Source organism: Chaetodon trifascialis, chromosome 6, assembly GCF_039877785.1.
Source record: "Chaetodon trifascialis isolate fChaTrf1 chromosome 6, fChaTrf1.hap1, whole genome shotgun sequence".
NCBI classification, from domain to species: domain Eukaryota; kingdom Metazoa; phylum Chordata; class Actinopteri; order Chaetodontiformes; family Chaetodontidae; genus Chaetodon; species Chaetodon trifascialis.
Genome location: NC_092061.1, coordinates 2794434 through 2818040, shown reverse-complemented (window position 1 = coordinate 2818040; position 23607 = coordinate 2794434). Strand labels below are relative to the sequence as shown.

General features: G+C 47.3%; 2 protein-coding genes across 2 annotated transcripts in view; one reads left to right on the top strand and one right to left on the bottom strand.

Annotated features, from left to right (window-relative positions):
- The window catches only part of rimbp2b (RIMS binding protein 2b), a 75345-nt gene extending 60544 nt beyond the window's left edge, over nucleotides 1–14801 (top strand). The window contains exons 18-30 of the mRNA XM_070963773.1: nucleotides 41–190; nucleotides 724–885; nucleotides 2375–3154; nucleotides 4251–4359; nucleotides 4859–4984; nucleotides 6321–6502; nucleotides 6585–6753; nucleotides 6875–6937; nucleotides 7158–7261; nucleotides 8646–8672; nucleotides 9144–9215; nucleotides 10193–10327; nucleotides 12599–14801. Coding sequence (XP_070819874.1) covers nucleotides 41–190; nucleotides 724–885; nucleotides 2375–3154; nucleotides 4251–4359; nucleotides 4859–4984; nucleotides 6321–6502; nucleotides 6585–6753; nucleotides 6875–6937; nucleotides 7158–7261; nucleotides 8646–8672; nucleotides 9144–9215; nucleotides 10193–10327; nucleotides 12599–12796 — 2277 coding nt within the window. The 3' untranslated portion in view covers nucleotides 12797–14801. The remainder of the gene's footprint in view (nucleotides 1–40; nucleotides 191–723; nucleotides 886–2374; nucleotides 3155–4250; nucleotides 4360–4858; nucleotides 4985–6320; nucleotides 6503–6584; nucleotides 6754–6874; nucleotides 6938–7157; nucleotides 7262–8645; nucleotides 8673–9143; nucleotides 9216–10192; nucleotides 10328–12598) is intronic.
- An 831-nt stretch (nucleotides 14802–15632) lies between these two features.
- piwil1 (piwi-like RNA-mediated gene silencing 1) lies at nucleotides 15633–23080 on the bottom strand. The gene is made up of 20 exons (XM_070964500.1): nucleotides 23012–23080; nucleotides 21898–22003; nucleotides 21550–21678; nucleotides 21249–21463; nucleotides 20640–20761; nucleotides 20397–20477; nucleotides 19842–20039; nucleotides 19611–19719; nucleotides 19338–19461; nucleotides 19140–19257; nucleotides 18769–18883; nucleotides 18475–18662; nucleotides 17703–17775; nucleotides 17381–17575; nucleotides 16840–16943; nucleotides 16670–16740; nucleotides 16426–16579; nucleotides 16089–16214; nucleotides 15856–16003; nucleotides 15633–15749 (listed from the first exon to the last, which is right to left on the bottom strand). The coding sequence occupies exons 1-20, from the start codon at nucleotides 23078–23080 to the stop codon at nucleotides 15633–15635; spliced, it is 2562 nt and encodes an 853-aa protein (XP_070820601.1).
- Between the last annotated feature and the right edge of the window lie 527 nt (nucleotides 23081–23607).

Below are 23607 nucleotides of genomic sequence, written 5' to 3'. Positions count from 1 at the left end.
AACGTGACCCTGAATCATTTGGCTCTTTTTTTCCCATCAGGTTGAGAAAAGAAACATCTTCAGTGAGCGAGGGAACGCCTTGCATCCACTCAACTCTGATGAGGAGGAGGACGGTTACGACTCTCCCCACGCGAGGAGGAGAGGAGCCTCGGTGGATGAGTTCCTCAGGGGCTCCGAGCTGGGCAGACAGGTACTTTACAGACAGCGGTGCTCGGCCAATCATGAGTGTGATCACTTGTTTCTAGGAAGAAGTCAAATCACCTCTTAGTGTACATTTGTGTCTGTGCTGCATCAACTACAGACTTTTTAGATTTTGAGCACCAGTCTGGCTTGGATTGGAAATCAACCAATAGCTGGAGCCTCCAGCCAGTACACCTGTTTACATCAATCAATATTTAAAGCTAAAGGAAATTCTGTAGGTTGACCAATCAGAGGTTCTAGCTGCTTCTGCATAAACCTGATTCCAAAAAAGTGAAGTGTCTCAGGGTCCATGTGTTAGTCTCCTTCGTCCAATCATGTGTTCACAAAGTGGGAACGACTGAGCCTTTCCAGGACGCCCCCTTTCATACCCAGTCATGATCCTCTCACCTGTCAATCAGCCTGTTTACCTGTAGAATGATCCAAACAGACTTTGTGCTGTTTTCAGGTCAGCTTATGTCAAAAAGGATCAGCAAGTTATTACACAGCGTCCCAGCTTCAACCTCCTCTCTTCTTCTCCCGCAGCACCATCATCACCACTACAGCCACAGCGAGGAGTACCACACGGAGAGCAGCCGGGGTTCTGACCTGTCTGACATAATGGAGGAGGACGAGGAAGATCTGTACTCTGAGATGCAGCTGGAGGAGGGCCGCAGGCGCAGCATCAACTCTCACAACACTCTTAAGGTACGCACCGCACACCTTCAGTGGGTAGAGGCCTGGGGGAGGACAGGAGACGGTGGGGAAGACAGAGATTTAGGGGGGAGGGAGGGTCCTGCCACCCACAGAGGTCCAGCACCTGCTCTCTCTCTCAGGCTCCACAGCCAGGCCCGCCGTGGCTTTGCCTGGCTGAGCTCCCCACCCAGCCTTGCTCCTCCACCCTCCCCCCCCAGCACTGCTTCATTCATTCAAGGCCGAGCTCATGGGAATGCCGGTGAATACATAACTAGAAAGCATGCGAGAGAGGAAGGCCACAAACTAAAAGCATAATGTTTTCTGTGGTTTGCGTTGCATTTTGATGCTGCACCAAAGGAAGAAGTGTTAAAGTCCAGTGTTAGAATGTGATATTTAAATGCAAGTTTTAATACACTGTACTGTATCAAAGGGTCATGGCATATGAAGTGCATATGGGAATCTCATTTAAGTGAGTACTTAAATGGAAATATTCACTTTTGTTTCCGTCTGTCATGTCCTGATGCTTAATTTTTCTGTGCTCGGTGTCGAACATTGTCGGTACATGATCCTGTCTTCATTCGCTCCGTCAGTGCGGGTGTGTGGCTGTGAGGCCAGTCTGCCTTCAGGACAGAAAGCATCATGTTATGACAGTGAGAGGAGCTGTAGTGCTGATTGGTCCTCTGTGTTGTAGTAGACCTGCTGTCAGAGGTCAATACATCCCTGCAGCCTTGTTAGGTTTGTGTCCTGTTACCTGTACAGTATGTGGTGTCCATTGGTGTCCATTTACTCTTTGAATACGCCGATGCTGCGTCTCCTTTCTGTCATCATCATCTCTTTGTAAATCACTGTTGCACATTATCCACCACCCTTATATTTCTGTAAAACCTAATTATTTGACGTATGTATGATAATGATGTAAACGTTTTTGTGAAGGACACAGTTGAAGGTAAAGTCTGCTGTTTCCTGTGAGCACTTTGAAGCTGAAGCGTCTTAACGCGGTGTGTCCTCAGCAGCTGGTTGTTGTACCCACTCAGCTTCATCCTGTTGTTTTTGGCTTTTTTAAGATTCATTTCATCCACATCCATGTTTTCACTTTCCCCTCAGCGTGGCACTAACTCAGCCCGCCACTTCCTTTTAGTTTGGATATTTCTAATTCCTCACGAGCGAAATTCCCTTTCCCACGTTTAACTTCCATAGCCGCATCAGTCGGCAGTTCTCACTCCATGTTCGAGCCTTCACAGATTCCTGTTCAGAGCATGCCATTTTCTTCTCACGGAATGAGACTGCATGTCTTACTACATTGCCACAAATAACTAATTCTGTCTTTATTTTGTCTTTCCTCCCCATTTGTTCTATTCACATACTGTGTTGTTTCCTGCCTGTTCTAAAACCTTCGAAAAACTTTTCAACCCCTCACAAAAATCTAAACTGAACCTGTTGAATTGAACTGACTAACTGAACTGTGAAATTGTGGAACTGTGCCTCGCGGTCGTGACTGAAGGCTTATTACAAGCGTCAGGACTTAGCCGAGGAGAGAGACTGCTGGGACCTCCAGAGGGAGGTGGTGAAGCAGAAGTCGCTCCGCAGCAAGCGTCTCCACAGCATCCCCGAGGTGGCCGAGGAAGAGCTGGACGGCGTGGACGGCATGGGCCAGCGCCTGTGCTTCGAAGACGGCGGCCGGCCGGGAACGCCGCACACTCAGCGGAGGATGTACCCCCAGGACTCCCACATGCACAACCACCTCCCCCCCAGCAAGAACTCCCGCCACCTGCAGCGCCAGCGCTCCTCTCCTCGCTTCACCGACAGCCGCTACTGCTACAACCCTGAGGAGCGCAGCCTGGGACGCCCTAACCGCCAGAACACCAAGAGTCCTGACAGCGGGCTGGACTGCGGCAGCGAGGAAGAAGGCTCTCTCGGCCGGGGTCATCGAGGGTACTACGTTCACGGGAGCCCCATGCGGGGGCCCGTGCACATCATCCACTGTGAAGGGCCGGTAGAGAGGCGGGCGCTGGCCATGGGCCGCAAAAGAACTCTGACCCGCCAGTGCAGCGTGGAGGAGGAGTTCTCCGATATCCCAGTGACTGCTGCCAAGTCGGTACACACGGGTGACTTTAGGAACAGGGACCACTTTGGGCCTGGTCGGGAGGCCGGGCCGCGAAACTACTCCAGGGAAGGGGCCCTGAGCGAGGGCAGGCTGAACGAGCTGGACAGGGTCTATTACAGCCCCCACAGGGAGGCTAGGGCCCAGTCTTTGTCCAGGCTGAACCGGGACCAGCCGCTGGTGTGTGATTCAGACTTTCTGCTGTACTTTCCATCAGCAAGCTGCAGCCATTGTGTTTCCTTAATGTTGTCTGTTTTTCTTTACGGTTACCCCCCCTCCCTCCCCCCTCTTTAGTTGGCATTTTGTTTCTCATTTTGTGACGACTTCTCACACGTTCATGGTTGGTTGATGTTTTATTTTGTGTGACTTACTTTGCTTGTACTCAGAATGTCAGGTGGATTCAAGTAAAGCTTTAATTACCTAAAGGCCATTTAACCAAGTTTTGACTTCTCATGTCTTTGAGGGGAAAGGTCCCATTGAAGGAAAGCCTGTGCAGTGCATGACGACGTGCTGCCTTCTCTCTGCCGCCTTCATCTGTCGCTCCATGCCATGCTCCTCGCCCTGCAGAGCTGCAGCTGCATCGCTCCACCTCGTGCTTGGAGCTTTGTTTCTCTCATTGCTTCACGTCCAGAATCAGATCAAGACCTCAGCAGCCTGCGGCCATCCGTTTGGCTTTCCACCCATACGCATCGTGTCGTGCTCGTCTCTTTCACTTGTTTCAGCAAAAACATCTCGTGTTCATCGTCAGTTTTCGTGCATTAATGTCGTGTTTGTTGGAACACAAAGCCCCCCCAGGCTGAGGCCATGATGGCTTTGCTCATCTGACCACATCTTCATCCATTCTCCATCACTCTCGCCCTCCGCTTTCACTCCTTTCCTTCTCGTCCACTCTCTCTCTCTCTCGCTGCTCATTTCTGTCTCATGTGGTGTCGTTTGCTTCCTTCTCATCGAGGAGCTGACATGCACAGAACAAAACAAACCAAACAAATGGTCTTTAGCTAAACATCTGACCCTTCCTAACCCCCAGTCCATGTTGTTGTGTTGGGGTTGATTTGATTTACTTGTTTTGATGGTTTGTTGGGTTTCATTATTGTTTTATGGATTTTTTTTCCTATTATTTTGCCTCCCTAAGGACAAATGGAAGCCACATCATTTGCTCTTATGGTTTTTTAGTTGTTTTAACAGGATTGTGGGATTCTTTAAAATGATCTTGAAGTTTTAAATGTGGGCGCTTTGCTTGTTCTAACCTCGCGTTTGTTGTTTCTTTACTCTAAAGATCATTGGGAACTCACCGTCACATGGAAGCGCTGATCGTCTGGACCACTCAGGGAGGAGGCTGGTTCACATCGGCACCCCCCCTCAGCAACGGCCCATCCCATCCATTGGTTAGTGAGGTCACCACACGAGGAGACGCCTCATCCCCACCTGCAGGGCCACTGATGTTTGTGCTATTTATACCATGTGTTTCCCTTACCCATGTGAGCCGAGCTGTACATCTCTCCCATAGAGCTTAAACAACCACGTAGAGCCTTATTTTGTGGGGGTGTTCGCACCCCCTGTAGCTGCCCATCCTCACCAGCTGGATTCGCCAGATGCTCACACGCAGTTTTGCAGGAAAGCTATGCAGATACACTCCCGATGCCTGTGTTTATTGTGGGTTAACATGTGTACATGACCACCCAATTTGACCTCCCTGCAACAGTGCAAGCATTGCTGTTTTACACCCAGTGACTCCAGAGTGAAACCTGTTGCCTTGTACACCCCCCACCTCAGGGCAACCTCATCATCCTACTGTGTCAGCATGAGTGAATGGGCCATGGGGTAGAGCAGAGTGTGTGTGCGGGGGATCTCTGACCGTAACGCTGTGATTGGTGTCTTCTGTAGAGATCACCATGGACAGTAACAGTGAGGGGAGTGAGGGGAACCTCTCACCCGTCAAGGAGGATGTTTACTATGGCAGTGTAGCTCGGCGCAGGATATGGCGATCTATGTCCTCAGAGGATCAATATGGTATGTGGTGCAGCTTCTCTCCAAGATGACAATTCACCTTGACAAGGTCAGAAAAGGCAAAGAGTCCTTCTTGAACACATGCAGTGATATCATGGTGGTCTTTGTTCTGTGCTGGACAGTCAGCTGCTTTGTTTAGTTTAGCTTAGCTTAGCTGAATAAAGCTGACGGGGGAAGACAAGACTGGCCACTTTTCCCGTTGCTGGAGAATGAAAATCCCTTCCCTGTATGTACTCCTACACCTTCAATCCCAAGAAACCCCAACTCACTCACTCTTCCCATTCACCTCCATATGCAGGCCCACCCCACCGCAGCTTAGCCCGCCCTCCTCTTCCTCAGCTCCTCCGCCACCTCCTCTTTTCCTTCTCCTCCCGCCTCCATGAGCCAGCGGCCCGTTTCCCTTCTTCATTTTGCATGAGCCGCTAACAGTTCGGTGAGAAGGAAAGACGTAACTGGATGACTCGCTGCATTCTCGCCTTGTTGGTATCGCTCAGTCGCACATTCATCAACTCTGCCGCCATCAAAGCCAAACACGTCTCACACAGTCGAAGCACTTTTCACATCTTCCTAAAAGCATATTTCACTTGCTTAGTGAGTTTTTGGTTTCAGCATCTCAGAGCCACTTAGAGTCTGCATTGAACATGAACATGGTGATCCATGAGAAGCTGATATCAGGTTCATCCTCCCCCTCGCTGTCCCTGATATCTGCGTTACCAGGAGCTGCCGGGGCCTTCGATGTGCTACCTCCCCGGGAAAGTTTGCCCTTTTTCGCTGCACTTTGTTTCTGAATGTGGCCTAAAAGCATGACGGCACACCTGCGTTTGATGTAGGAATGCTTCCCTCATGACGTCCAATCCCGTGAAAGCATGCATGCGAAGCAGCCTCTGTGAGATAAGGCAGTGAAACAGCAATGAACAACAGTGCAGTGTTACTTGTGTCCTCCTGGTGTGCACAGTCATTCAGTTTCCCTTGCACCCCCAAAAACTGCTTGATGTGTCTCCCCTCCGTGCTGTGTCGTACTGTGGTCTATGATGTTTAGTGACTGTCACTGCCAGCAAGCAGAGATGTGTGAACGAAGAACCTGCAGGGCTGCGATTGTGCCGAGCCTTCGCTCTTAGCGTGTGAACACAACAGGAGTGTGCTTTTCAAAACGGAAGAGATTAAAACAAACCGAAAGTAAAACGATGCCATTTGATCTCCGGCTCTTTTTTCACACATGCGTCTCATCGCCCTCTCCCCTGTCAGCTAACAGAGAGACATCTTCTGCTCTCATTGCCTCTGCAGCCAGCGTGGCTGTATAAGGCTGGTAGTAGCAGCAGAGGCCTCCTCTATGTTTCAGACGGCTATGGCGGGCGCAGGCACGGGCGGGGACGCCACTCCCTGGATTACTACGAGGAGTCGGAGCCGGAGGAGCTGACCCGAGTGTTTGTGGCTCTCTTTGACTACGACCCCATGTCCATGTCGCCCAACCCGGATGCTGCGGACGAGGAGCTGCCGTTCAAGGAGGGCCAGATCATCAAGGTGATGCCTCTTAGACTCATGGATGCTAACGCCTGCAACGCCTTACTGGCTTCTGGCTGCTCACACTCTGTCGCTCCTTCAGGTGTTTGGGAATAAAGACACGGATGGCTTCTACAGGGCAGAGATCCGAGACCGAGTGGGTCTGATCCCCTGTAACATGGTCTCTGAGATCCAGACAGAAGATGACGAAATGATGGACCAGCTGCTCAAACAGGGTTTCCTGCCGCTCAACACTCCTGTGGAGAAGTTAGGTGAGACCGCATTCCTCCCAGCTTGTGTCGTCTTTTTGCCGTTAGCTCCTCTTTGCCCTGCTGAACTGTCTGTTACTGACACTCTGCTCTCTCCACTTAACCATGCTGCTTTCCTGTAAAGTGAACTGTGATCGTTTCAAAGATGGCCGCTCAATAAATCGCAGGTCCAGAAAGTCCAAAAGAGGTCTGTGTCCACTGAGATGCTCTTCTGCTTCACCTGTACTGCTCTTTTCACTTCTCACCTTTCATCTGTGACGTGCTTTAGCTCATTTCCACGTGTCCATTTGACCCTGTAAGACAGACGATCTCATTGCAAAGATTGTCGGTGTGTCTCATCACATTCTTCAGTAAGTGTCCATCGTCCCCTCTGATCGGTTGTCTTTTATCTCCCTTCCTCTGCACAGAGCGGAACAGGCGGAGCGGCCGCCAGCATCCGATGTCGACGCGGAGGATGGTGGCCCTGTACGACTACGACCCTCGAGAGAGCTCCCCTAACGTTGATGTAGAGGTACCGTCCTCCTGTGGCTCCAGATTTCACTTTGTCTCCACCATTCTGTCACCATCATCATGTTGACAGAAGCATGAAAGCAGTCACAGCTAAATATTGTGAGATGAAGATATTCTGTGTGTAGTTCAGTCAGAATTTAAAGGAATAGTTTGACGTCTTGGCAAAGACGCTGATTCGCTCTGCTGCAGAGTTAAATGACTGATACCGCTTCAGCCAGAGGGTGGTTAGCTTAGCTTAGCACAAAGACTGGAAGCAGGGGGAAACAGCTAGCGTGGCTTCAATAAACCTGCTGCCAGCTCACTCATGAGCGTGTTGTGTCTTGTTTAATTCGTTCAAAAACTGCAGTTTTTCAGCTACTTCCAGTGTTGAGGATATGTGGGTGGTAGAAGCGTCTACTTTCTGAATTTAGGCTGGTCTCTACATCTACAGTAGACTCCGGTCAGAGAGTGACATGGGAACAGGGTCTCAGCTTCAGTTGGACTGTAATTTGTGTTTTCGAACAGTCATGTGGTTTCTGCAATCACAAATAATATTCACCATTAATCAGTATTAGATAACCAGAATGATCACAGACTAGAAGGTAACAAGCATTTAGAATAAACTGCAAAGTACTAGCATGTACATGATGGTGTTAGCACTAGCATTAGCTTAATAGCCTTAGCGTTAACTTGAACACCTGGACAGTGTCATTATTCACCTCACAGTGATGCAAAACAACTAACAACGCTGAACAAAGCTCAACGACTCAAACTCCACGTGTGCCACAAGACAAACACAATAAACGAATCACACATAACTTAAATATGCTCGTCTACCCACATGCTGTCCACTCGACAGTCCAGGCAAGAAAAAAAGGTGGAGCATAACACACCTTAAGGACCCCAAGAGGTTCTCTTAGGTGTCTTTGTCAACGCCTTAACAAATTACCACTCCACACCTTGTATGGTGCTGCCACCTAGTGGGGAAATGCCGGGAATTCAGAACATCCAGTCTCTATGCTAAGCGTGGCTAATCAGCTTCTAGCTAGCTTTATATAAATGGACAAATCAAACTCATGGCAAGATGGCAAATAACCCTGCCGGCACCTCTGAGGCTCACCATTTAACTCCATATGAATATGTTTCATGAAGCACACGGCGTTGATTGGTCAGCTTCACAGGTGCAGGTGGGCGCGTCCTTTGATTTGATTTAACTCTCAGCGAGACGACGTGGAACCATTCCTTTAAGTGCGAATGGGTGCAGTTTGTGCACAGGTGAGCTGGAGTGAGGGGTTAGCGTTAGCACTGTGTGAGCTAGAAGACTGAATTACTGTCCCATGCTGTTTCTTTGCCCCTCCCCCCGTTCACTTACTCTCACCTTTCTATTGGCGCTGCCACCGACACAGTATGAGGGCAGCAGGCTGAATGAGGAGGTGAGTGAGGCGAGGAGGGTACCGTACTGTCTGCTCTGTGTGTGTTTCCTCCCCCGTTTGTTGGAGCGCAAACGAGGAGGCGGGCTTCAGATGACGGGCCGCGGCCCTCTGTCCCCTGGTGGTCATGAATACAGCCCCTCATTCATTGCCTGAGCCAGCGTCCCCCTCCTCGGTTTGGTCTTCTGTGTCCACCTGTCTCCTACATGCTGTACATGCTCTGTCTGGTCTGTGTGTCCTCGAGACCCCCGTAGGACAGATGTGCCCGGTGTGTTGCAATCCTGTCTTCAAAGCTCCGACTTGTGATGCATTCACAGCTGCAGCAGTGTGTCTGCAGAGGCTGATGTGTGAGATGCATCACGGTGATTTGGAGAAGGAGTCCAGCATCAAACTCATCACGCCCCGGTCGACCTGATGTGTTGGAAAGCCTTCGGCGCAGTCAGACGTTTCTCAAAGCTCTTTCTTCTCCGACAGGCCGAACTGACTTTCTGTGCTGGAGACGTCATCACAGTTTTCGGTGAAATAGACGAAGACGGCTTTTACTATGTGAGTACTGAACGTTTCTTCTGTCTGCCTCGACGCTTCCTTAAACACACCGTGCAGACGTTCGTTTCAGGCTCCCAGAAGTCAAAGCGTTGTTCATGGACAAAGCTTCAGGACTTGAGCTGCTTCTTTGATCAAAGCGGCACCCTGAGCTCTGCTTCATGGATCTCTGCTCATGTGTTCAATCAGGTTTATTTCTAACAATTGGTTGTTGACGAGATGAAGAAAAGGTCTTACTGGGCTGGTTTAGATGAAATTATGAGAAGGTTTTTCAACTGAGCTGAAAGCTTTGCTGCTGTTGAGGCAGCCGGTAGAACAGCTGGCTGCTCATTCAGACGTCGTTCTGCTCTAGAAAACAAATGAAAGCAGACAAAAGTTTCTTTCTTATCGGCAGTTTGGGTCCACGACCTCGGGACCAAAGCGCTCCGTGACGTCTGCGTAGCTTTTATTGTCCTGTGGATTAACCGAGCAGCAAACGTTGAGCGCCACAGTGGTCAGTGATGTTTACGTTACAGCTCGCAAAGGTCCGCTGGAACGCTGCTAAAGGCGAGGATCGTCATGAATGAAGACAGGTTACGTTCTTTACGTTCAGCTGTCTCACGTGAAACCGTTAACGCTGTTTTCACAGGTGTTAGCCCTGCAGCTTGTAGCTGTTTAAATCTGTCACCAAAGATTTCAAACAATATCAAATGTTGTACCATTTCTACCATCATGCGACTCGACTGCTGACATTTTTTGCGCTGTTTATGCGTGCAGCATTTAGACACGTCCACGAATAACAGACAAAACCTGATTTTTCATTAGTGATTCGGCTGGTGGCCGTAACGTAAACCTTCATCATCTGGCATGCAGTGCTGAGCGGTGTTACAGAAACGGGGATACAGAGCGAGTAAAAGCAGCTCGTCCCCTTTGTGCAGCTTCCATTAAGCTCAAAGCCGAACGCCGCCGCCGAAGCCTCACTGTCCTTCTGTCCTCCGCAGGGCGAGCTCAACGGACACAAGGGACTCGTTCCTTCCAACTTTCTAGAAGAAGTGCCTGACGATGTAGAGGTTTTTCTCACTGACTCACCATCTCGCTACGCCCAGGACACTCCAGCACGGATAAAGACCAAAAGGGTACATGCTCCTTCGCAGTACTAGCCCTCTGTCATCCATTTACTCTTTTCAGTTCCCTCCTCCTTTAGTTTGGTGTCTGTGCGTGTGTGTGTCTCGTTGAGGGTCAGTTGGATTCTGACTGTGGAGCATTACGCTGTAAATACATAGATGTCTGAGATCAATGAAAAAATAAAACTTAAAGACCAATACTTGACAGAGGTACTTTTATTTTTCATGTTTCCTGCTGTGAAAGGGGGGAAGTTGTTCATTGTATAATATCCTGTATTCATAAAGCATTCTCAATGAGAGTGGAGGGGCGGGGGGTGGGTCGGGGGGGTCTCCTGTGACTTTTTACCTGTTCTGTCGTGTCTTGAAAAACAGCAGTTAACACTTTTTTGCACATGCATATTTAGCATTCTGACAGATGCTTTATGAATATATTCTGTGTTTGATCTCCACTAATTTCTAATAGAGTAAAATAGTTTTGTTGTACTGAAAGATGAACTCTGTAGTCTGTAGCTCAGCATGTTCTGTAGTCCAGATGCATGAACTCTTGACCTTTTTCTAAACAGATAAGTCGAGTGTAGTACAACTTTTGTATCTGCTCCTGAACGCCTTGTTTTGTATATTGCTTTCTTGTAAAGTAGCACGCAGAGGTCACTTAGCCTATGTTCCCATCAGAGTAACTCCACCAGTAATTATTTCCTAAATGTAAATATGTGATGTTATTTTTATGTTTAACAAACAATGCAATTGTTGAAATATGAATAGGTGTCATCAGATGTTTCTTTCCTTGTGTTCTGATTTGCCATTGTCATAGTGCAAACTACTGAAATGCCATCACCATATTTTTTTATTTCTTTTCCTCACCCGCTTGGCAAAACAGAAGAAGAGTGTTCATTTCACACCTTAAAGGCTCTGTTTCCGTCACGTAAGTGAGCAACTGAGGATACCAAGATCACGCTCCCCTCGTCTAATGCAGCTGACATGGGTACCCTTAGTTTCTGGTATGCAACATGTCCACTTTCCACGACGTTCCTGCAGTGCTGCTCTGCCTTCAGCTCGTTTTAGGAATCGTCTGTTTCTCCAAAACGCTCAGTGCTGTTTGTTGGTCGGAGGCCGTCACCCTCGCCAATGCATTAGACAAGAAGTGTGGTATCTTCAGTTGTTTCTCTGAGTGTTGTACATGATAATGTCCGTCTCCTGCAATAAGTCTCCTGCTGTAACTCATGGTAAGCTAAAAGGCCAAAACTGTCCTCAATTACCAACAGTTCAGTTAAAATCGACAGCACTAACGTTTCCCAGAAACGACCAGAAAATCCACCAATTCTATGCAAAAATCCAAAGAAAAGCAGAGAACTTTTCAAAAACGTTCATTTGTACGTTGGCTTTTCGTTGGAGCCAAATTTGAGACCTTTTTTCTTTTACGCAAAGAATAATTAATCAGTTAGCGCTAACTAGCAGTTATTGGTTTAAAGTGAGACTGCGCAGCTTTTGCAGTAACCACAAAAATGAGAATTATGGGATATCGCTAAGTTGCTACACTACTTTAGCATTTAGCTAAAATGCTATCATAAAATCAGGAAACAGATGAAGTGAAGTGTGTTGTACCCAGTTTGCTAACGTTAGCCACCATAAGCTAAAGCTGGTACCAGACCACGCGAGGCTGCGTTTACTGGTTCTGTCCAAAGTCACACCGTCTCACTTCAAACTGATATTTTACGTGTTCTGGTGTTTAAATTCTGTTATGTACATATAGATATAACCTCATTTAAGTGGAATCTTGAACCATCTGTCTTCCCAAAGTGCAATTTAAAGGAGCCTTTTAGCTCATGATTACAGAAAAGGAGTAGTGACTTGTAGTTTCTCTGTAACCCAGTTGTATCAGTAAATATATATTTGAGAAGGAAAGTGAATGTGATATAAATATGTCCCACTTGTCCCCAAAATGCAAATGTATCTGTTGATGTGAGAGAAGCTGCCCCCTCCCCCCTTCCCCCCCGCCTTTGATATTGGGAAATGTCGTCACCTCACGTTGATGTGGAAGTTAGTCGATGTCATGCTTAAATTCTGTGTGGTTGTAGCTTATTCATAGCAGCTTGATTAAAAAAAACTGTACCTGACAGAGGGTGGGGGGGGCGGGTGGTGCACGGGACGACATCCAGGGAGGTAGACGGCAGAGCTATGGTGACCCTGCAGAGGCAGAGAGGACTTAAACAGGGGAGTAGTGACTGAGGTGTGACAGACTGGCTTTTTAACACCCTCAACTGTCCCTTACGGGTCTCCCATTAGGTTCCGTTGGAAAAATCGGGTCCGCCCAGAAGAGCAGGCTCTCCCACAGTGCGTCCACACGTCCCTGGCTCTGGCCCTGCCACCGTGGGGCCCGGCAGTCCCATCAGGGCCCCACTGGACATGTACTCCTCCAAAAAGAAAAAGGGACTGCTCTCCAAAGGGAAGAAACTGTTGCAAAGACTTGGCGCTGTAAAATAATTCCTCGACATACTTGGAGAGTGTCATCCACTTTTCTTGTGGCATTTGTGAGCTTAGCAAATGCTTTATTCTTCTACATCTGTTGTATACTATATTTGTATTTTGTTAACATATTTTCAAAAACACATTTCATACGACGGTCCCGCCGGTGGCCCGATGTCGTTGTGAGCATCTTACCTCCGAGTCTGCGGCTGACGAGGTCTTGCTGTTCACAGAGACCGGGCCCGGGGGCGTTCTCCGTGTTGCACTCGGTCGAGTTCGACAGCCCTTAACGCACCACGTTACGAGTGTGACGAGCGTCTCTGTGTGCAGGAGTGCAGAGTGTCATCCGGACAAAAAGGACACGGAGGGCCAGTCGCTAACGATACGAGAGGTTTGCATGCTTTACTTCAGCACATTCCCTCCCGGTCCCTCGAGTGCATGCCACGTGAGGGGCTCAGCGTGGACCCTGGAGCATGCAGTACTGCAGAATACTGTGACAAATCAGCAGAGTTAACTCCTGTTCTGCCCTATTTCAACACCTGCGAGAGGCGAGCGCTCCCCCGCAAACATGTCCGACACCTTCGAAACAAGCACACACTGTACCGATGACAGGGTCTCTGCAGTAAAATCAGCCTGGATGGAAACGCCTCGTCGATCCAACCTCCATGTATTTGCCTTATAATCGCACAATGGTTAGTATGTTGTCCGGTAGAGCGTGCGCTTCCACGCCTACTCCTCATTTCTGTGGTCGCTTCACAAATCGAGATGTTTGCAGATGTAAATCCTGACTTGTGGCGTGCAGGGTATCGTGTGACTGTCGTGATTTCCATAGGACCGGAGCTTACGTTTAAACCGTCCGACGTCCGTCACCCACAGTTCGGCCCAAACACAACTCTTTCTAGAAAATAGCGAAAAAGCTAGCAAAAATCCTCCCCGTGTACCAGTTTTTTGGGCTCCCGAGCGAACAAAGGCACTTTATTTTGAATTGAGTTCACTGTTTTCGATGCCACACTGATGATGCACGTCTGATTTCAGACTACTCTACAGAGGAAACAGCAGTACGCGAGCAGGTTAAAGAGCGTTCGTCTGTGATGCAGCAGTCCTGTCGTACTGCGTTTCATTCCTAACATGCAACACTTTTGGGCTTCGTGAGAAGACGAAAGGTTTGACTGTTTTCACAGAAGTGAACGCTGAGACACAAGGCTACCTCTACGCTGCCCCCGACCCGCCTGACCCCCAATCTATTCGATCTGAAATCTGTTTATTCAAGCCAATCTCTCAACGCCTGTTCAGTGTGTCCCGAGTTCTGTCGGCGCAGGATAAAGTACTGTATATCGATATCTATCTATCTATCTACACCTTAATGTAGAGTAGTGAATGTATGATGAATTGAAAGCCAATGTATTTTCAAAGCTGCCCGAGAGGATTGTGCAGACGTCCGTCTTTGTGCGTGAAATGAAACAGTCCACCCTTATTTCCTCACGTCATTCTGTTTTCCATTTCATCCTCGCATATCTTCAAATCGAGCCTATTTTTTCTACACACACAAACACACACACACACAAACACACACACACACACACACACACACACACACACGAGTTGAACTGAAACTGCCAAAAAAGAATGTATGCAAAACATTCTGTGATTCTTTCTGTACGATTCTCGGCCAACAGAAATAATGTACATCTTTTCCTATTTCTGGACCACGTCTTCAGACATTGCTTCTGTTCATTTTGAGTGACTGTTGCTCTTTTTGTACTTAATCCATTTGTAAAATTGTTTTTAAATGTTTATACTTGATTTTCAAACTGCCTTTTTTGTACATTTAACTTTATAATCAGACAGTGCAAGCTTTCCCCATGGTGTCTTGAAGACCATATTGTTTAAAAGTCTGCAGTTGTGTGCTAGCTTTATGATAAGAGTTATCAGCCTATATTGATGGTTACAAATTATTGTGTGGGTGTGCATGTGCAATCTTTTCTTAAAAAAACAAAATCTAAATAAATTTGATATTTTGTAATGCTTGCATGTGTAATTTAACTCAAAAAGCCACAAATGACATGTATGACAGCATTTATTGGAACCACTTGGATCTCAGCAGTGAGGGGACGCACATGTTGACCGCCGAGCCTGACTATTAACAAAAATGGGACCTTTCAGCTTCATTTTACTGCCCTCTAGAGGACAAACACTGCTCCAAACCATCTATGAACCACCCAGCTGTGTAACAAACATGCAAAGACTTCAGGTTCCCCTTTGACAAAAGTATTTGTCTTTACTCAAAAGCCAAAATTAACTTATATCAAGTCTTTCACTATTAATCAGAAATAGCTTTGATCAGTTTCCTCTGAACATCTTCATCTTCACACAAACCTTGAGACGCTCGTGTTTCGCCTTTGAACTGCTGCTTTGTCTCTGCGTTAAACATCAATAACAAACTGAATAAATGAGGTTTTCTGACGCTGCCTGGCTCTACAAATACAAACAAACTCTTTCCCGCAGACTCCACCGAGCACAGATGTGTCGGCTGCTTTCTACCATTGCTAATGCTTGTGTATGCACAGGGTGTTTTATTTTGAAACTTTACCGGATTCTTCCTGCGTCTCACTTCCTGCCTGGCTCGATCTGCTCCGTGCAGCTTGACGCACCCTCCGTCAAAACAAATCACGGGTTTGGTCCGGGATGGCCGCGATCAGCTCTGATGCAGCCGTGCCCGGTGGAGTTCAGGGGTCACAAAACTCTTCTCACTCGCTTTCATTTAAACTGAACTTTTCTAACAAAGGTTTACATGAATACACTTTAGTGGAGATCTGAGTCCAGCCGAACAAACTGCTCGTCCGTCCGTCCATCCTCACAGGTAGAAGAGTAACTCATCCAGCTGCACGTTGGGCTCTCTGTGGATGCTCTCACCCACCAGGAACGCCAGCTTGTGGGCGTACAGGCAGGGAGCGGGCACTGCGACGACCCCCTGAAGCACAAACAGAGAAAATGAACTGCAGCGCGTCAAAAATGACTCTTAAGTATCGAGCGTTCGTTCTAAGTCGACCTGCGGAGAAACGGACGCATCAGCTGACCTGCCAGTTGTAGTACATGTGGCACAGCTTGTATGTGAGCCGCTGCATGTGATCGGGCTTCAGTCCGCTGGTGTCGTACACCACGTTGTAGTGGGTTGGCGAGACGCTTCCGCCTTCGACAGACTGGCTCACGATGTAGAAGTCGTACCTGGCAAACAAAGGCCGCAGCAGTGAACCACAACACAGACGACAGAAAGGAAGGAAAAGACGCAGCAGGAGCAAAAAAGACGCACCACTCCGGCCGGGTGACCTCCGTGTCCACGACGGTGCCCGGGGGAGGGTTGGAGATCTTGCCGTTGATGTTGGCGAAGAACCTGGTGCTGATGCGCTTCTTCACCACCACCACACTCAGCTTGGGCCTACAGCGAGCAGACGGGGAGGCTCAGCGTGTAATTTGAGCTTTATTGACGTTGTTCTGGTGAGTGACCTCCTGCACTAATCAGCTAATATGGAAAATACATTCAAATCAGAGTCAGTGTTTCTGCTCTGTGAGCAAACCAGACGACACGCAGGCGTTTGACTCAGGCGAGCAGAGGCTTTCTGTCAGCGCCGTCAAAGAGTGAAACTCACACGTAGTCGTGCCCCATGGACTTGATGGAGTCCATGATCTGAGAGACCTCGTAGTTGACCACGCTGTGCAGCTGGCCGTCCCCGATGCCGTCCCGGTAGAGAATGATGCGAGACGGCAGGCAGTTGTTGAACTTCAGATAGTCTTTGAGTGCAGCTGGAAAACAAACAGTTATTAGAGCGACGGCGAGCTTGCTGATGGAGAATTAACATGTTAAAATAAATGAAAGTGAGGAAAGCGACCTACCACTTAAGGCGAGCTTCAGGCCGTCCATGATTTCCTGACCTTTAGGCTGCAGCACACACTTTGAGAACCACCTTTTGAAAAAACAGGAAATATCACAACAGTCGTGAAGCAGACGTGAAGTATAAGAAACTGGACACTGAGGCCTTCAGGACGCTGCTGCACAAACCCACCTGCTCATGTTCTGGTTCAGGCTGGCCACTAGCGCTCCAACAGACCTCTTCCCAGCAGAGGTGTCATGGTAGCAGTCGATGCCCACAATCATCAGATGTTTGAGCTGCACAAGGAGGCGGGACAAGGCGACAGAGCAGAGCAGAGACAGAGTTTTTATGCTCCTGTTCATTCAGTTTTCTCTGTTTTCACCCAAACCTCCTGAACAGACTCAGAATCGGAAACTAACACATCTTCAATTTGCCTTTAATCAGCAAACAGAGCAGGAGAATGAAGCGTTCAATGTCTGCAGGAGCTTCAATGAACCGCTGTTGATGCAAGTTTCTGATGAAAGCTGGGCTAGCTTTAAGGACCAGTGTGTAGGAGTTAGTGGCATTTAGCGGTGAGGTTTCAGACTTTCAGACCTCACTGATGGAGGCTACTGACAACACAGACCGCGCTGTCCAGTTTGGTATGTCTGTTCTGGGGTTTAAAGGGTTAAACAGAAAACAAACAAATGAAACACACTCCACAGGGAAAGCCCTGAGCGTGCACGAGGCTCACCGGGATTTCCACACTCCACAGCTCCCCTCCCATCTTGCACGCCATCTGCAGAAAGATCTTGGTGGCTCGGGTCATGAGCGCTTTGCCCAGAGTGGCGGCGCGCACACACTGGCTGGGGGTGGGACAGTCCACACAAAGGTACTTCTTGATGGTGTCGTACTTGTCCTTCCTGCTGGTGGGGAGGACCACCACCACCTAATGAACAGAAAAGACCAGCAGGCTTCGTACTGCTGTGGAGGCCTTGTACATAAACAAGCCAACAGGGCGACAATGCAAACGTTAAAATCCTCTGCGTTGGTTCATCATACATTCAGTCACTAACCATCTGTGTGTGGGAGTCCACATTGTGCTGCAGGGCTCTGAGGAGAGACTCCTGACGATCCTCATACTCCACCCTGAAAACAAGGACAGCTTACAATAAATAAATGAGCATAAATCACCCAATCAGGGCAGAGCAAACATTAACACGAGCGTCAGGTAATGACTAACTGACTCAGGTTAATACTGAGTTCTTGCTGATCTCTCATGTTTGATGCTTCTCAGTGGAAAAGCAAAGTGAGCAGATTAGAGTTTGAGACAAGACAGCATATTTTAAAACGGGAAACCTTCATTACAGTCCTTAAAAATAGTGAGGAAAAAAACAGATTACATAGTTAAACACTCAGGTGCCAGTTTATTAGGTACACCTAGCTAAAAGTACTGCAGTCTAACACAACAGTCCTTAGAATAAATCTGTTTCAGAGAGGCGCTCATTCAGCCTTCATTTTGAAGGACGTTCATCTGCGTTGCGGCTGAACTGCATCATACTGACTGGTGTTTCCATTATTTTGCCCACCCCAGTTTCAACACTGAGAGAAGACTAGACCAGAAACCCCTCTCTCTCTCTCTCTCTCTCTCTCTTTAATACGAAACACTTGAACAAACTGCATCCTTCCAAATGATCACAAAGCTGAATCAACTCCTAACAACCCTCATGTCTTAGACTGCATTAGCTTTGGTTAGGTGTTCCTAATAAACTGGCAGCTGAGTGCATTCACATGTATTGAGCACTCTGTAAACAGGTCTGGTGCAGGAAGCCTGTCGGTGACACTCACAGGACAGGTCTCTGCAGCTGGATGCCGAGCGGAGCCGACACTTTGCTGAGGGCCTGCAGGAGGGCCTGGACCTCGCTGTAGTTACGGCGGGTGAAAAACACGAACCACTTATTCAGCGGAGGGCTGCTGATCAGAGGAACCCCACGAGTCTCTGCGGTCCAGTTCGCCTTCTGGGGGTTGTACTCAAGCTAGGTGACACAAATAATTATGTTAATCTCTCAATTTAGACCATAAGAATAAGAGCATTTCGTGAATTCAAAAGAGCAAATCTGTGTAACCACAAGCACATCGTACCAGTCTTGATCCTTGGCAAATCCTCTCTGCTGGGAGGACTCGGCCTTTCAGAGTTAGGAGGTTCTTATCGAAGTTGAGTCCCCACTTATCCAACTCCAGCTGTGCGTCAGCATTCCTACAAAATCATTTTTTAAGGATTTAAATCAAAGCCTGGGATCACAGCCCGAGGACGTGGACGGGAAGAGATGCTGTTTTTACTTCTGTGCATATGAACAGACGAGTTACACAAGCTGCTGATGAGGGGAAACAGCGAAGAGCCTTCAAGATTGATTAAAAGACAAATATTTAGATGAATGACAGCATTTGAAGAACCAGGGGAAAGCAGCAGACGGGATCAATGTCAACTCAGCGACACATCGATCATCACTTACGTGCGTATGGTTGTGACGAATCGGTTGAGGCGGTCCTCCCTCTGCTCTGGGTTCAGTCTGGTGACCTCGCTCAAGCAGGTCATGATCTTGTAGTCAGCTCGCATCTTGTCGGTCAAGCCTGTCACACAGCGAACATCTAAGACAAATGGCACTGAACAGCTGTAGGATTTATGGCGATGAGCTGCTTCAGCTTGTTACCTGTGAGGTAGCACAGCTCTGGGACGAGCATGGCCGGGCCCAGAGGAGCTGCAGCAGCTGCAAACCTCTTCACATGGCTGATCAGCAGCACCTGGTTCCCATCGCTGATGTCCAGACCATATTGCTTCAAACAGAAAGTCCATAAATAAGTTTCACATTTAGGGCCACGAAAATCAATCTGAACACATCCAGAAAAATGACTTGAGCTGCAGTCTGAACGAGCCCTGACTGTCCCTGCTACCACAGTACTCGTGTTCTGTGCATGAAACCTACAGTCTTGTAATAGTCCTTGAAGGAAATGTCTGTGTCTCCCCTCTTGAACGTGTTGCTGGGAGTGTGATCCCATGCAATATCGTCAATCCTGTAGGTTTTGTTGTTGTACCTGAAGAATTGAAAGGTAGCAAGAGAAGAGTGACGTCCAGACCAGCACAGGTGCTGAGCGAGGTGAAGGTACACAGAGGTACTTTGAATCACATGCACTTGTGTGTAAAATGTGGATCGTACTTGGTGAGGACTACGAGTCCAATGAGCTCCCGGGCACAGACGTCTGTGAAGCCTTGATTTCCACACTGCTGCCTCAGGTTGTACATGAAGTCGAGAACTGTCTCACTGCGAAGCACCCTGTGGCTCACGTCAGTACACAGCATAATGGACGACTCGTAGTGCAGGATGCTGGTGCTGTAGCCCGGCCAGATGATCAGCCTGGGACAAACAAGTCAGGAGGACGGTTTACGTGTCCATTAACACAACTTCAGAAATGTAAAACCTGTCTGTTAACAGAATGTTAGCTTTTAAAGGCCAAGATAACTCCTCAAAATCTAAACCCCGAGGCAGAGATAGACCTTCATGTCTTATTTTCTACCACTGAGAGTGTGGCTGTCAGATTTCACGTCTTACACAATACAGTACAGCAACTCACCGTTACGAGCAAAAGACCTACTTGGCGTGATGCGGTCATGGAGCAAAAGCTTATTTTGGACTCTAATCGAGGATAAAATACTTGGTCTGTGTGTGACAGAGCGGTATAAGAGAACACAGCAGCAGGGTAAACGAGTGTACCTGTGCTGTGGGATGCTGAGTGGATCGCTGGGGTTGTAGTAGTTGCGTCCAACCTGCTGCATGTTGAGAATTCTCAGAATCCTTTAAGGGGGAAAAAACACCATTAATGAGAAGTTTCCAAAGATTTGAAATGCTGTGGTGAACTGTGCTGTGTCTAAACTTTCGTTATCAGATGTAATGAGCAGACAGACGATCGTCACAAGCAGAGCGAATTAGTAGAGGATGTTAGACCTGAAAACTTACCTTCTGAATATGATGCTGTAGAACTGAACGCACACTGGAGACGTGGGCGGCAGTTCGTTGGTCAGGGTGACGGTTATCTGAACCTTTTCTCCACTCCTTGTCTCGCTGTGAAGCACAGTCTCCTAAACACAAGGTTAAACCTTTCAGTCGCTTTCCCTTACAGTGAAGTCACAACTGAACCTTCAAATGAAATTTCAAGAAATAGTTCTGCAAAAGGTTGAGCAAAATAAACCTATTTTAACCATAACAATATTTAATTTTAGCTTCCATTAGCTAGTTGTGCTCACATCCCCTGCCTGACCATCTGTCACCATGTGATAACTGCTGATCTGAACGGTATACATGAACGCACTGCGAGGCAATGACTTTAGCTCTGCACGTGACAGCATGGGGGCTCGAGTGATGGCAATCTCAATTAAATGAGAGTTAAGTGATCAAAGCAGAGCGCAAAGCAACTCTGAGGCCTTGTGGACTCAAATGATTGCGTGGCATTGGTAACTGGCTAGCAGCGTGATTGGCCATGATGTTTTTTTCTGTTAAATTCTTTATTCTAACACTTGTTAAAAACATTTGGGTGTCTTCATTTTGATGTTATAATTATCAGATTACCTTGTTTTGCAATCTGCAGGGCAGAAAGAGTATAGCTCCGTCAAAGCTCCGCACTGAGCCAAGTGCTTCCTCATGCTGGAAGAGGAGGGCAGATCTCAGGCGGCGAGACTCCATGGGCGGTTTGTAGTCCACGTGGTACTGATACAGAACCCACTGAGGGCGGGACAGGATGCGGAAGAAGTTCGCTGTCAACTGAATGGGATACCCGCTCGTTCCTGAGGAAGCACACACACAGTTCAGAGAGTAATCTACAGTCCTCTCCACCCATTATAAAATGTACGTTTGCTGAAAGAGGTCTGACCGGTCTTTGATTCCTTGACGTGCTCCATCGCCTGCCTCGTGTTCACCCCCGCGTCATAAAAATCACGCCGCCGTCCACCTCTTTCTCCCAGCTTCACCTGCTGAAACCCGGCTGAGATCTGGAGAACAGCTAAGAAACACAAATCAAACCAGTTTGCAAACATTGTGAGGCAGACATTAAGCAGACATTATGTGATGGTTAACTTTGCTTTTGGTCTGGGGAACTTAGACTCACTTTTCTGTGAGTCCACATTTCAAATTACAAATCCTCACACAGACTTGGAAAAGCAAAGAAGAGCAAAGATCTGACACAAGAAACAAATGTCCTGACTTCGTGTTTGACTGTTACCTGTTGTAGAAAAGGGTGCTGGAGCACCTTTCTGCCTCCCTCTGCTGACCAGCTCTCCAGCGTCTCCAGACGGGCCAGCGACTGGTGGAGGCTCTCGAACCATGCTCTTCAAGAAAAAATGAAAAGTTAAGAAAATACATGACGGCATCTGGACGACCCAGTTGACCAAGTTTCAGCATCATGCCAATTATTTTTATTTTTATTACACATATTATTAAGAGCACTGTTTAAACTGAGCAAATCCCAAACTTTAATTGTCTATTTACTTTTTGCACAACAGAGCTCTCATGCAGTGCGCGTCCTTTCTGTGCATTTCTTGCTCAAGCCTCCCCCAAGCAGGATTAAAGCGTTGATGTATTAAGATTACTGGATGCTGTCTTTGCACTGGAACAACAAGGTGTAGAAAACATTTCTTTTCTCGCTTCTGGAAAGGTTTTGGAAGCAGCGTACAGTCCATACATTCAACACCAATCCCATAATTCCTCTGGGATTGATGGGTTTCAAAGTATAATCTTTTTTCCTTAGTACACGGATGCCATGCTGTAACTGTGCTTATCGTTTTGGAAATAAATGAAGGCTTAATTACAACAAAATATGAAGTTAAAGATAAAATTGCTGATAGGCTAACAAAAAATTCTCTATCTAATTAATTGTTTGTGAAACATTCAGATTCAGTGGAGCTGAAACGTTTCACAGCATCACAGCAGAAATAACATTTGCCTCCCATTCATTTGGATGGTGACAGAAATCGTGTCTCGACACCTGCACAAATAAACCAAAAACCATCCACACAGCTACATAATCACATTGACAATAGTATCTTTATGGGCAGTAGTATTTTTATGGCCCTTAATATTTTTATAATTAGTACATAACAGTTTGTACAGTTTTGTGATACTTGCTGGCTGCAGCGACTTCCCATTGTGGGATCAATAAAGTCTAATCTTAATGTCAATGTAATAATCTTAATGTTTGTAACACTGACACTTCATACTAGCAGATCCGAACATGGTATTGAATACTTCAAAGTCACACAAGGCTCAATGGGATAGAAAACGGTTAGCTGGTGTGTAAAGCCACCGAGAGATTACCGGAAGTGACAGACCGCTCTTACCGCTCCAGGTGATACGGTCTCCTGCCCGCGAGCCCTGCCTCGTGCTCGCGCCCGTGCCCGACCAGTCATTTTCAGACAGCTTCAAATGTTACACCTGTTTAAAAAGAGTACTCTACACGTTAACATTAATGCAATAACTGCCATGAGCCAGAGTAAAACATTTTCACACAAGTAACCCTGCCTGGTCACCTAACCAAGATTTGAAAACCAAACTCCCAATATTTGGACATTTTTGTACAAACAAAACCTTAAGGTATTAAAATAATTAAAAACATATCATTCAATCACACATATTCCAGATAGAGCACATACAGGCTTTAACGTTAACTGCCAATGTTTTGACAAGATGGCGGCTGCTAATTAGATAGTGCTCAACCAGCTAGCTAACCGAGCTAATATAGCAATTAGCTAACGGCTAACAAAAGTTACCGCCAAATTAAAACAATTTTCGTGTTGCAGGATATGACGCTGATATATTAAATGTTAAGTTTTAGTGAGTTGAATTTATTAAACGCTCAGCATGACTTTACAGTACTCTTAGGCTGATTTGTTAGCTAATTAACACTAGATTAATTAAAAACCGTTAACTTACAGAA